Here is a 14,832-nt window from a genome sequence, read left to right on the forward strand (position 1 = left end):
CCACCGAAAATCAAGAAAAATACCTTTGTTACTCCTAAAACGACTATGTTAGGGCTCAAGAGGCATCAGAAAAATAATAAATCCCTAATCAGTATGAGTTGTGGAAATAATTGTAGGGACCTATAGGGTTAACAATTTCTATAGCTTTGAAACCTGCACTTCCTTATTTCACTGGTACTGGACAGATGCCTATGTATCTATTTTGCCCTTTTGCCTTATGACCACTTCCTGCACACTGTAATATAATATTTAGCAGGGGGTGGAGCTTTCTCTTTAGCTTTTCTCTCTTGGCCCAGGTGGATGTGCTCAAGGGAGTCTGGGATCAACACAGCCCAGAAGCATCTAGCCCTAGAGGAGGTCAATATCTCTAGTCTAGAGGAATAGTAACAGCAGTTTAACTTTGTTATACCACTTTCTACGAAAGTGAGTCAGTCAGTTTTATTTTGTAAGAGCAGCTCTTTTGTGCTCCAACCAGGAGAGACAGCGGGAGTAGTCTCCTAAACAGGCTCTGCTTTCTTAGTAACAGGACCGCAGTAGTGACTAGGGTATCAGGCTTAGATAAAATCACTATTTTATACCTAGCAGTGGAAGGTGTAGTTTAACAACACCTTCCTTACTTCAATACAAATGGCAGGCACTCACAGATCCCACGAGCAGGCAAAAGTAGATAAAATCAAAGAAGCTTTATTGTATATACACACGCTTCCACATAATGAAGATGCATCCAGAGTCCATTGCATCCCATGTTCTACTAACCTAACTAGCTGGAAGGGTTACATACTTGTAGTATGATGAATTGTTCAGCTAATGAAAGTACCAGCATAGACCAGGTGTGTATGCAAACTTAATAGTGTGCTACATATACCTTGTAAACCACTTAGGTTTTTATTTTCTTTTGTTTAACAGGACTCAATATTTGCTTTGTTTCTTTTCAGTTAACCAAAGTTTTGGTTATTGTGTGTTACTGCCTTTTCAAATGATTAAGGTATAACGATATTATATAAAAATAAAAAAAATTTACGATGCTTATGTCTTTGAGAATGAGATCATTACTGTAATTGTTAACACTGCAAAAAAAAAAACTAAAAAGATGACTAATTTTCTTAGCTGGGGGCCCTAGTTTGCGCAAAACCTCTTTCCTGCTGAGCAAATATTGAGAGCAGAGATGGTGGAGGGCATGGCGGTTAACCAACAGAAAAGATGGGTATTTTTTTTTTTGTTCGATAACAGAAGTAGGAGGTGTGAACACAGAAGAGACAAGTTGAGAGCTAACCTGCTACGACATTCTATCACACTATGTAACGCTGAGTTACGCCGGCTCGCCACGCCCACAAGGCGGGGACGTTGTGCGTCACTGATAGTCGTGACGCTAGTCTCGCGTGAGGAGACGTGGCGTTGGGGTTTTGTGTAAGACTAGGAACCTACTGGGAGCCTGCTGCGGACTGCTTTTGGGGAGGTGTAAGTAGCGCTCCGGGACTGTGAGATGTTTTAGGAACGGCTGGTCTGTTGGGCAGTATATGCACTTCTTTGGGTTACTGGGACCCCGGGTGTCTCTGAGCTGCAGACTTCGGAAGGGAGGGCGGATGCTTGGGTGACTGCATGTTATTTCCTCTACACAGCTTTCCGTACAGCTTGTCTTGTTGTCACAGAAGTTATAGTGCCGGTGGGGAAGTCACTTTCTGAAGTCTGCAGCTCACTCATAGTAGGGCCCCCTGAAGTCGGAGTAGGTGCACCGCAGCCGGGCCCCCTTTAAGTCCCAAAACCCTCGGGTCCGGCACAACTGCAACCCTCCCGATGGCGGCCTTTTATTCTGGGTTTGCTTTAAGGTAGAGTGGAAATGGGGGCACACTTAACAGGGACCCTTAAGGAAAAATGCTGACAATTTTACAGGACGTAACCGACGTATAATACTGTATATCAGTTATTTCACTGTATGCTCTAACCTGTTTTTCAGCTTGTTATTGAACTGGAGAGCTGGAGAGTCACCGGTGACCAGCCCCCCTGATATATATATATAAATATAGTATGAAAAAGTTTTTATTTTAATTTCCCAACGTTTCTATCACATTATGTGGCCTTTTCAAGGGAGTACAAACACAACAAACAGTGAAGTGCACTGTGGATGCTAGGAGTTGTAACTCAACTGTAGATGGAGGGTCACCATTCATGTTAAGTTGTAAAGCTTTCAAAATGTTGATTCAGATTTGGAATCTGTTCAGCTAAACACTTGCATTCTGCTTTAGATTGTTTGTAATCTTTGCCTTTGCAAATGGCATAAAGACAGCAAAAAGAGGAAACAGCTAAGGTGATTTCTGTTGGTAAACATAAACTTTGACAAATACATTTTCTTAGACATAATTCTTTGCAGTTGTTTTGTCATTACATTTCAGCTGTTAAAAAAATGTTACCATTTACTCCCTATTAAATACATTTTCTCTTATTTTTCTAGGGTAAGAGATGTATGCATATGATGAGAATGGCTGCTGGATTGATTTTTATCTCCTGGAAACCTGCCAAGTAAATTGCAGAGGGATCGGTTACAAATCCTAAAAAAATAAATATTTTGCTTATCGATTATTAGGAATCATTTTCATGGCTGAATTACTTGTTTTGGAAATTTAGAGAAATATGCTGGTGATGTAAAAGGAACATGGACTATTGTAATGGCAACTGCTTTGGTTGGATTCTGTTCATGCTGGATTGTCTCTGCTGCTTCCTGTAACATGTAATCATTTGGTGTTCCGTTCAAAGAAAGGAAACGGGAGACTTCAAAAAACCTTTAATGTGCCTAATGTAAAGAAATATGTTGGTTTAGGATTTAGCCATTTTTTGTGTGTTTGAAAAACAGTTGGGGGTTTTTTTTTTTAAAGTTTTGTTGATAGCAAAGGATTTTCTTCAAGTATCCTTCTGTTGTTGCTATCCTCATTTATTATTAATTTTTTCATATCGGTGATAAGTTACCTTGCAGCGCTACTTTAATAAAGGAAACCACTATTTTTAAAGATGCGTGTATACAAGATATTAGTCATTGCATATCCATTACTACACTTTTCTCGTATTGTCCGTTTTATCATTTTATGGTGATACTGGAAACTGTGGAGGGTGCATCAAGATATTTGCAGTAAACATACGGTGGAGTCCATAAGAATTTTTTTCCTGCTCATATGAATGCCACAACAAATGACCATTGCCATCAAACTTTGACATGCAGAGAAAAAACCACACTGGAAATTGACTATTCACAGTTCAGCATCTTTCCTCCATAGCCTGTGTATATTTTTGTTTTTTCCTTTTTGTTACTTGCAGATATCTACAAAGCCAACCATTTATAATTTTTAAGCTGGGTATCTAGCCCCAAGGGACCTATTCATTACAAGGAAGAACACATAAACATGTTAACACAAGATCTTTGTAAACTAAAAGCAAGGCCTACGTGTTCTTATTTCATTTGATGCAACCTTGCTTTTCATTTTTATTAATGAACAATTTAAAAGCTGCAGAAAGACTTTGAGTTGCATTTATTTGAAGAAGTTGTGTTGTGTTTTTTTGCCCCTGCCAAAACATTTTGTTTATACATAGAATTAAAGCGGAAACACATTCTCTGTAACTGAAGACTTAAGGAAGTGGGCCAATGAAAGAGTGTGGATATAGTGAAATAAACACTCGTGGTACGTCCCCCATGGAGTCTCCTCACATAAAGAAGAAAGCTACTGTACGGAGAAAATGGGAAGTTTTCCCTGGGAGGAACAAGTTTTATTGTGATGGTCGGGTTATGATGGCCAGACAGACAGGAGTCTTCTACCTCACACTGATTCTTATCCTGGTCACCAGTGGTCTCTTCTTTGCATTTGAGTAAGTTGCCTTTTACCTACCATTCTTTAATTGCTTTATGATGTTATACATGCCCTACAAATTGCTTGTTTAGTTAGAAATGTTTTGTGTTTATACAGTGTCGATCACTTCCACAAGTACTGCTGATCAAAACACTGAATATGTTTTGTTATTTTGTATTGGGAAGAGTTTGTGTAGAGTTGTTGTTTCCAAAAGTTTGTTGTGCTCAAGTGAGAATTTATTTTACAAATAGGCAAAAACAGGGGTTGCAGTGGCATTTATAGGGTGGGTGTTGAGAGGAAACTGTTGTGAGTGAATACAGAATTTAAACTCTGAGACTTACACATTTAGCATGTTGATAAGGGAAAAATGAATGTGCATGGGAGGTCATAAATAAAGCACCATACACCTTTTCTATGTAGGGTCATCCAAGTTATGATGCACAGTATTTAGTAGTGATAAGTCTACAGCAACTAGAATTGGAGTTATCCCATACAGTTCTTTAGTTCAGCTGAGTGGTAGGGAATTTCCTGTTATTTTAAACCATAAGAACAATAACAAACAAAGTGCTTTTTCAATGTAACAGTTAATAGGGTGGTCCCCCAAATACTCAGCGATTCTTGGTGGAGTTCTTTGAAACCAAATCTTCAGTATAGTAGAAACTGTGTGATCGTGTGCTGCCTCCTCATAAGAACAACCCTCCCTTTTTAGATGGGTCTCAGATGTGTGTAATCGTGTTGATGGAAGCGCATGGAATTAGAGAAAAACAAAAGCAAAACTAGTGCAATACGTACAAAACTTTCTTTGTGACTAAAACGCTAGAAGATTTTTAGCGTTCTAATTTGGTGCAAAATGTGCAAATATATTAAGTGAATCGAACAATCAAAAGTGCTTATATATCAGCCCAATGCAGTGTATCACACCCACACGATGTGTCCAAAGTAAATGCTCACCAGATTTGATTAAAATAAGAGCATGTAGAGAAGTCAATTCGGCTATTGATTGCAGTGCATCCTTAGTCCTCAGAGTATATGGAATGAAGAGGAATCGAAAATAGTATAAAATCGTTTAATATATACAATAAAGCCCCTGCACAATGCAGGCTACTTACAGTGTGAAGCAGTATATCAGACACAACAAAAATCCCAACGCGTTTCGTGTGCTCACGGCACGCTTCCTCAGGAGCAAAAAGTGCTTTTTCAATAATGGGTAATCGCCTCTCCCATGGATGACAAAGCATCCAGGTGGCAGCAGCCCCAGAATTGCCACTGGTAATGGAAAGCATTGTCCTAAGGAGTTTCATCCCCTGTGTTGGAATAAAAGAATTACCCTCCTATGTTGAAAACATTGTGATGGGATTGTGTTTAAGCTGCCAGGGAATACGCATTTGGGTGAGCCACTTTGAGGTTTAGACTTTTCACTACTTGAATCCTGTACCTTATACATTACTGTACATTATTATTTTGAATCTAGAAAGTTGACTATAACAGGAACATAAGATCAAGTAATATATTAAAAAGGGCATACAGTAGAGGAAGTATAGTGGAATTGTGTCAGATGAGTGAGAAAATAAAGACGTATAATGAAAGCCAGTGGGGCATAGCAGAGGTTCTAGGCAAGGATACACTACAGACACATCCTAGTGCAAGGCTAGATTGCAGTTGTAAATTACAGCCATTTCCACCATCTTCTCCTCCTTTAGAGATCTTGTGACAGAAATAGCTCTCTTCAAATTTTAATAATCTGGTTATACCCAGTGACCTGTAAGCGATGTCAATAAGTGACATTTCTGACAGTATTTCTGCTCTTAAGTTCTTTATTTAGCCACATATTGGTTAACCCTTTACTTGTCCCCATATCAGAATACAAATTTTTAGTTTACTCTTCATGATTCTCATCCAGCTATTCTTTGCATGGGGTATACCTATAGCAGTGATCCCCAACCAGTGGCTTGTGAGCAACCAATCTCTTGTTGCTCCCAGTGTCCCCAAAACAGGTGTTAATATTTAATTTCCGGCTTGGGGGCAAGTTTTGGTTGCATAAAAACAAGATGTACAACCAAATAAAGCCTCCCGTAAACTGATATGCATAGAAGCTACTAAATAACTAATCACAGCCCTTATTTGGCACCCCATATTTTTTTATTTTTGTGTTGCTCCCCAAGTCTTTTTACATTTGACTGTGGCTCACAAGTAAGAAAGGTTTGGGATCCGTGACCTATAGGGTATACCTTTGCTAATGTAGACTTATGCAGACTCGCTGTACAGACTGCGATTGTCAGGGACTTGCCCCTGGTATGAAGAATGCCATTTAGAGGCATCATTCTGTGTGCAGATTTTTCCTGAAAAAAAAATATCGCCCAAATTGGATTCAGTGCATACAGGAAGCATGCACGTGCTAGAATAGTGCTTTTAGAATAGTAAATAAGTCTTTAGGCTAACTTTTGTACTCTTATTTCCATAAATACAGTTTGACTATATTCTATATGGATATGCACTGAATTTAAGTTTCACATCTAGTCATAGCCTACCTTTTCCTGTTTGTTTCATCCATAGTTTATTCAGTTTTTTAAGGATATCTTTGTTCTCAAAACCCGAAAATAATAACAATAAAAACATATACAGCATCTTTTTGTGAGGAATGCAATTTTATTAACTATGTTACTTGCTGTAGGATTACCGGATCACTGAAAATTTAAAGGACATGTATTACACACATTCACTAAGGCTCTGTACAGATTAATTTGGTTTAAATGCAGTCATTGTATCCCTGCTGATTTTATTTCTGTGGTTGAAGTTTATTCGTCTGATAATTTAGTAGTCATGCCTCATGTGGCTATCAGAACCAAAGAAAAGTAAGGAAGAACTCTTAAGGCTTAGCCAAGCTGTGTCCTAAAATGTTTAAATCCTAAACTTATTGTAATTACTTTCAGGATCATTGCACCCTACCTAGCTTTGCAATTTCTGATTTGGGATGTTCAGCTGCAGCAAAGACCCAAAGTGCTTATACATACACTTCTTTGTTATTATCTATAGCAGCTCCTGATGCTTTGTTCCCACTGCCTATGCTTAGTGTGCAAAAGAAAAAGCATTGTCCCAACAGGCTATGGCATTACTTGTTTATTCTTTCCCTACACAGCATGGAGGGGCATATCTACAGTCTGCAGTGCTGGGTATGTCTACCCTTCTGCCACCTCAATAAAGTTTTATGCCTATTTTTTTAAAACATTTAAAAATCTCATTTTAAACTGTCAGTAGGTTGTCTACATGAAACCTTTAACCTGATTTATACCAGTGCTCGACATTCTTTTTACAGTTATTTCATCTTGTCCGATTTCATATTGCCTTGTAAATAACTGTTTTTAAACAATACAGTGTAAAGAATTGAATTGCTAGGATTTCCTTTTTTTATTTCTAATTCTGAATATTGGGTTTCCTGATAACAAATCCCATGCCATATTACGAACTTATACTTGTGAACAGTCTAGGTGCAGTTATCATTAAATAACACAGGTTATTCTGAATGTTTGGCCTCATTAATTGATCGTTGCACATTCTCATTACCCCAACACATTCAGTTATTACAACCTAACCAGTTTTATGCTCTTGCAAACAGGGAAATTATTAAAATCCCAGGTTGCATAATTTTCCTTGCTGTGCTGCCAGAAAAATTTGGCTGTTGTCGGTAGAAGATGGTTAAGTGGGTTACTTGAAAATAGCATGCTACATCTTTATTCAACCCTCACAGTCAGAATCTCTAGCTCTAAAGTCCAGTCGACTGAAATTGAATTCAACTGATAAAGATGTCCATTTTTTTTTTTTTTTTTGCTGCTCTTTCTTAATTGACTGGTGTCCTACTTTATCCAGCTGGTGGTGTTTGACTGTTCACTAGCAGAAATTTTCAGTTGGGATTATATATTTTAAATGGTTGTAAGTGCCATGCAGCACTTTCTAATCCATTAAGTTACATATGATTCATAAAAGCATATGTCTTCCATTCTGTTGCCATGGTAGCCTGGTTGAATTGGGATATTGTAAACTATTCGCAGGGGTTTGAAAATGAAATGTCAAATCTGACGATACTTTTTATGTACCTTTTTTGTGTTTTCAATATTTTGTAAAAGAACTTGACAAAAATGAAAGTGCCCAGTGACCTTTTTTATTTTTTGCTTCATGCTCAAAGCAATATCTGTAAGATGTTTAGATACATCTTTTTTGTTTTCTAGACATCTGTGCTCCAGTATTCTCTGCAGTATGTAAGAAGTCATTGTACCATCAAATTTTAGCAGCAAAATTTTGCATAGTACAGAGGAAAACCTACATTGAAAGAAACTGCAAGTCTGTACCATTATAGACATTAGGAAAACCTATATAGGAGTCTCTGCTGTAGAATAGTAACATTTACAGCTCTGTTTAGCTAGACATGCTCCCAATGACATTACACAATACCTCCTGACTGCTAGACTATGCATTATTCTGACTTCTTGTAATAGGTTTATAAATGCAGTAGAAGCTGTGTGACGTGGTAAGAGGCTCTGTGCCACCCTGTCACAGAGACAGTGGCCTCTTAGGGCTTTGACATGAGGAGATTACTGGGCTGCAACAAATCTCAATCTCAATCACCTCCGAATGCCTTCCCACCAGCTTTAATGTAAATTGCTGGTGAAAGAATATATGCATTGAAGTTGCCTTGTGAAAAAATTTCAGGCGACTGTATATTTAGAGAGTAAGAGAGTATCAATAATGTACCCCCCCCCCCAATTATATACATATAAGGATATTATTAAGTCACTGTGGCGTTCCATAACCGTATAAAAGCACAAGGAAAAAGGCCAATACCTTTTATACAGGTCATGGAACCCCAAGATATGGGGGGATTAACTTCATATTTAACAGGGGGAGCATTATTTACTATAATACACAACTGTCTGTGAGTCATGTGCCAGAAATTGCAACAGCACAAGGGAAGAAAGGCTGCACTCCTTCACCCATAAAAACATTCCTTTTTAATTTGTTAAAATCATGGGTGACAACTATAATGCAAACAGCATTTTGGGTAAAAACCCTTAAAGGAAAACTATACCCTTCAGAATGAATTATTAACAAACACTGATGGGGCTGTGTGCTCCCTCAGAGATCACATGACAAGAAATAATGCAGCTCTAACTGTAACAGGAAGAAGTGTGGAAGCAAAAGGCAGAACTCTGTCCATTGATTGGCTGATATGGCCTACCATGCACTGCGAATCCTATGATCCCAGGAGGCCCTTAATTCTTAAAATAGAAAAATGGCCTTTCTTCCCTTGTGCTGTTGCAGTTTATGCAGCGTTGGAGCACTTCACTTATTTGGTAAGAACCCATCTCCAGTCTTTTTTCTTTTCCCTGGTCTATGTGAAGGCACTATTTTTCTTATGTTTTATGTGACCAAAATGACATCACTAAGCACCAATCATAACTGACATCACTAAGCACTGTATAAAAGGATATATTTTACAGGATATTCAAACATTTATAACAGTCCCTAGTAACAATCCTTTTGGGTTTGTTTAATGTTTAAATTATTTTTTTGGACTTAATGTGTTTTGATTCAAATTACAGAAAAATCCAAGAGCCCAAGCATTCTGAATAACAAGTCCCATACTTGTATGTGTGTGAATATATAGTATAGTGAATAAAGTACCCCTTATTGTGAAATATGAGGATATTATAAGCCACTGAGGAGACCCATGACCATATAAAAGCATGGTGCTGAAGGCCAAGTGCTTTTATACAGGGCATGGAACGCCTAGGTGACTTGTAATATCCTCATTTCACAACAGGGGTACTTTATTATAATGCACAAGTTTCAGTGAGCCATGTGACAGAAATCACAAAGCATCAATTATAACTGATGACTACTTACCACTGCTTATAGGGATATCATTTACAAGGATATTCATGGCTCTTGTGTATTTTATATTTTTATGTGTGTGAATAATGTATCCTTTATTGTACAATATAAGGATATTATAAGGCACTGAGGCATAGTGAGAGAGTCAACATATATGTGTGTGTGTCCTGAGGAGAAGAGCAGAGAGGGATGTAGACGATAGTTATAACCAGACAACATGCTGACCTGAGGATATACACTGCTCAAAAAAAAAAAAAAAAAAAGGGAACACTTAAACAACACAATGTAACTCCAAGTCAATCACACTTCTGTGAAATCAAACTGTCCACTTAGGTAGCAACAATCAATTTCACATGCTGTTGTGCAAATGGAATAGACAACAGGTGAAAATTATAGGCAATTAGCAAGACATCCCCAATAAAGGAGTGGTTCTGCAGGTGGTGACCACAGACCACTTCTCGGTTCCAAATGTAGAAGTAGAAAAAGCTAGCACCGTCCACACTAACCATACACGTTCAAAAAATAACTGTCTATACTCTCACATTGAGATTAGATGGAATAGAATCCCCTACTCTGCTAAACAGTGACTTTAGATTATAGGGAAACCCGATCTGAGTTCTCCTTATATGGCAACATTTTCGTAACAATTGTTGCAGGTTTATCACAATCTCTCCCTGACTGCCTTCACAGGGCTGTTTAAGCAGAGAATTTCGATACAAAAGTTATCTTTCAAACTGCAACAATTTAGCGAATTTAATCAGACAGGTTTACTCTGAGCAGCCTCACACTACCTCATAGTTCTTATTGTTATTGAACATCACCCCAGGCGATTTTTAATGGGGATTTCTTTAAGATATACTTCACCTTTTAAGTTTGATTAATAAAGGTTAAGTTTTAATTTCCTATCCTATTTTGATCAAGTGAATTACCTGTTAATAATCATTACCTTTTCCTGGGATTAACGGTGCAAAGCTCTGAAGTCTATACAGGGACCACCTGCTAGCGTGTCTCCCTGTTTTTCTCTTTTTCTTTACACTTCTCAGTTCCTATGCTTTCTGGCTGATGTTTTGGTCACTTTTGAATGTTGGTGATGCCTTCACTCTAGTGGTAGCATGATATGGAGTCTACAACTCGCACAAATGGCTCAGGTAGTGCAGCTCATCCAGGATGGCACATCAGTGCGAGCTGTGGCAAGAAGGTTTGCTGTGTCTGTCAGTGTAGTGTCCAGAGCATGGAAGCGCTACCAGGAGACAGGCCAGTACATCAGGAGGCCGTAGGAGGGCAACAAACCAGCAGCAGGACCGCTACCTCCACCTTTGTGCAAGGAGGAACAGGAGGAGCACTGCCAGAGCCCTGCAAAATGACCTCCAGTGGGCCACAAATGTGCATGTGTCTACTCAAACAGTCAGAAACAGACTCTATGAGGGCCCCACGTCCACAGATGGGGGTTGTGCTTACAGCTCAACAGCGTGCAGGACGCTTGGCATTTGCCAGAGAACACCAAGATTGGCAAATTCGCCACTGGCGCCCTGTGCTCTTCACAGATGAAAGCAAGTTCACACTGAGCACATGTGACAGACGTCTGGAGTCTGGAGACACGCCGTTGATAACGTTCTGTGGCCTGCAACATCCTCCAGCATGACCGGTTTGGCAGTGGGTCAGTAATGGTGTGGCATTCTTTGGGGGACTGCACAGCCCTCCATGTTCTTGCCAGAGGTAGCCTGACTGCCATTAGGTACCGAGATGAGATCCTCAGACCCCTTGTGAGACCATATGCTGGTGCGGTTGGCCCTGGGGTCCTCCTAATGCAAGACAATGTTAGACCTCATGTGGCTGGAGTGTGTCAGAAGTTCCTGCAAGAAGAAGGCATTGATGCTATGGACTGGCCCGCCCGTTCCCCAGACCAGAATCCAATTGAGGACATCTGAGACATCATGTCTCGCTCCATCCACCAACGCCACGTTGCACCACAGACTGTCCAGGAGTTGGTGGATGCTTTAGTCCATGTCTGGGAGGAGATCCCTCAGGAGGCCATCCGCCACCTCATCAGGAGCATGCCCAGGCATTGTAGGGAGGTCATACAGGCTCGTGGAGGCCACACACACACACTACTGAGCCGCATTTTGACTTGTTTTAAGGACAAAAGTTGGATCAGCCTGTGGTGTTTTTTCCACTTTAATTTTGAGTGTGACTCCAAATCCTGACCTCCTTGGGTTGATAAATTTGATTTCCGTTGATAATTTTTGTGTTATTTTGTTGTTGGCACATTCAACTATGTAAAGAACGAAGTATTTAATAAGAATATTTCATTAATTCAGATCTAGGATTTCTTATTTTTGTGTTCCCTTTATTTTTTTGAACAGTATATATGTATGTATGTGTATGTATATATGTGTGTATGCATGCGGAAGCCGCACTTGCAGGACTTATGAAAAATGAAAAGTTTGCTTTATTGCCAATTGATGCCAGGGCCAGACGAATCACCGACCTGTGATTATTCATTCTTGTACGAAAAGCTGTGATGCATTTACCGATATAGTAAAGGCCACAAGGCACATAATGCAGTATATCACATATTCCGAAATACATGTCAGTCTATGTCTAATCAGATACTTTTTCCCGGAGTGTGGATGAGCAAACGTCACTCCGGTGATCAGACAACCACAAGTTTTGCAATTACCACATGGATAGCAACCAGGTTTACTCTTCCTTAGCCATGTGTCTGGTATCTCTGGTTTTAAATCTGTCACCATAAGTATGTCACGAAGTGAACGTCCACGTCGATATGCACACACTGGATGTGGCATGTTAGTAAATAATAATAATTGTCAATTCAGCATTCAAAAAGTCAGTAGAGTATCCCCTCTCAAGAAATCTGTCCCGCATCTCATTAGCTTGTTGAAGTGCGATTACGGGATCCGTATTGATCCTGGATACTCTCAAGAATTGAGTGTAAGGAATATATTTAATCACCATAGGTGGAGGGAAGGAGAGAGAGAGAGATCTTCCATTTTTGCGCTCCCAGGCGATCTGTGATTCTATCAGACGTGAGTGCCTGTTGCTTGGACTTCTGTTTTTATATATATATATATATATATATGTGTGTGTGTATTATCAACAGAGCGGCCATACCACAGTAGAATAAGTTGCTACGCGAAACCAATTTTAGATCATAGCATAATTTTGAGCCTTTTAAAGGGCTTCATACATTTTTGTCCTTTAAACGACTTTGTTCAGTGTGTGTTTTCTACCTATCATTTTCATTTTTAAAAATCCATATTCAGGTTTATAGATGAGTTTATTATACAGGGGTTTAACTGGAAAATTAAGTGCTCTCAGCTTTGTTTGCTGTTCTGCAAATAACAAAAATCATGTATTTTCATTTTTATGTACAGTGAGGAACATAAGTATTTGAACACCCTGCGATTTTGCAAGTTCTCCCACTTGGAAATCATGGAGGGGTCTGAAATTCACATTGTAGGTGCATTCCCACTGTGAGAGAAAGCATTTAAAAAAACATTCAGGAAATCACATTGTATGATTTTTAAAGAATTTATTTGTATTGCACTGCTGCACATAAATATTTGAACAACTGGCCATCAGCAAGAATTCTGGCTCTCAAAGACCTGTTACTCTGCCTTTTAAAGTCCACCTCTACTCCACTCATTAATCTAAATTAGTAGCACCTGTCTGAGCTATTTAAAGACACCTGTCCACCCCACAGTCAGTCAGACTCTCAACTACCACCATAAGCAAGACCAAAGAGCTGTCAAAAGACACCAGAGACAAAAGTGTGGACCTCCACAAGGCTGGAAAGGACTATGGGGCAATTGCCAAGCAGCTTGGTGAAAATAGATCAACTGTTGGAGCAATTGTTAGAAAATGGAAGAGGCTAAAGACGACTATAAGCCTCCCTAGGACTGGGGCTCCATGCAAGATCTCACCTCGTGGGGTATCACTGATAAGAAAGGTGAGGAATCAGCCCAGAACTACAAGGGAGGAGCTGGTCAATGACATGAACAGAGCTGGGACCACAGTTTCAAAGGTCACTGTCGGTAGAACACTACACCGTCATAGTTTCAAATCATGCATTGCACGGAATGCTCCCCTGCTCAAGTCATCACATGTCCAAGCCCGTCTGAAGTTTGCCAATGACCATCTGGATGATCCAAAGGAGGCATGGGAGAAAGTCATGTGGTCAGATGAGACCAAAGTAGAATTTTTTTGGTCTAAACTTCACTCGCTGTGTTTGGAGGAAAAATAAGGATAAGTTGCATCCCATGAACACCATCCCTACAGCATGGGGGTGGTAACATCATGCTTTGGGGGTGCTTTTCTGCAAAGGGGACAGGATGACTGCACTGTATTAAGGAGAGGATGAATGGGGCCATGTATTGTAAGATTTTGAGCAACAATCGCCTTCCCTCAGTCAGAGCATTGAAGATGGGTCATGGCTGGGTCTCCCAATATGACCATGACCTGAAGCATACAGCCAGGATAACCAAGGAGTGGCTCTGTAAGAGGCATATCAAGGTTCTGGAGTGGCCTAGCCAGTCTCCAGACTTAAATTCAATAGAAAATCTTTGGAGGGAGCTGAAACCTTGCTCAGCAACAGCCTTGAAACCTGACAGATCTAGAGGAGATCTGTGTGGAGGAGTGGGCCAAAAGCCCTGTTGCAGTGTGTGCAAACCTGGTCAAGAACTACAGGAAATGTTTGACCTCTGTAATTGCAAACAAAGGCTTCTGTACCAAATATTAACACTGATTTTCTCAGGTGTTCAAATACTTATGTGCAGCAGTGCAATACAAATACATTCTTTAAAAATCATACAATGTGATTTCCTGAATTTTTTTTTAATGCTGTCTCTCACAGTGGGAATGCAACTACAATGTGAATTTCAGACCCCTCAATGATTTCTAAGCGGGAGAACTTGCAAAATTGCAGGGTGTTCAAATATTTGTTCCCCACTGTATTGGTTTTTAAATATCATCTTAATTATATTTAGCAAAAGCTCCATTCATTGAGCTTACGGTGAACTTGAAGGAATATTTCTATTTTAATATAATTAATTAGTAGAGTGACCCAAATAGCAAAGCTAAGACTCAGAAAGCA

The 14,832-nt window shown here is 39.5% G+C and overlaps 1 protein-coding gene across 5 annotated transcripts in view; it reads left to right on the forward strand.

Moving 5' to 3' along the window:
• The first annotated feature begins 1,313 nt into the window (after positions 1–1,313).
• The window catches only part of zdhhc14 (zinc finger DHHC-type containing 14), a 56,832-nt gene continuing 43,313 nt past the window's right edge, over positions 1,314–14,832 (forward strand). For 2 of the 5 annotated variants that reach the window (XM_004914638.4, XM_004914640.4), the window contains exons 1-2: positions 1,314–1,458; positions 2,450–3,852. In XM_004914638.4, coding sequence (XP_004914695.1) covers positions 3,632–3,852 — 221 coding nt within the window. In that variant the 5' untranslated portion in view covers positions 1,314–1,458; positions 2,450–3,631. Of the gene's footprint in view, positions 1,459–1,497; positions 2,306–2,449; positions 3,853–14,832 lie in introns of those variants that run through there. The other 3 variants (XM_004914641.4, XM_012963746.3, XM_004914639.4) reach the window with 3 other exon arrangements.

This window comes from Xenopus tropicalis, chromosome 5 (assembly GCF_000004195.4).
Source record: "Xenopus tropicalis strain Nigerian chromosome 5, UCB_Xtro_10.0, whole genome shotgun sequence".
Taxonomy (NCBI): Eukaryota; Metazoa; Chordata; class Amphibia; order Anura; family Pipidae; genus Xenopus; species Xenopus tropicalis.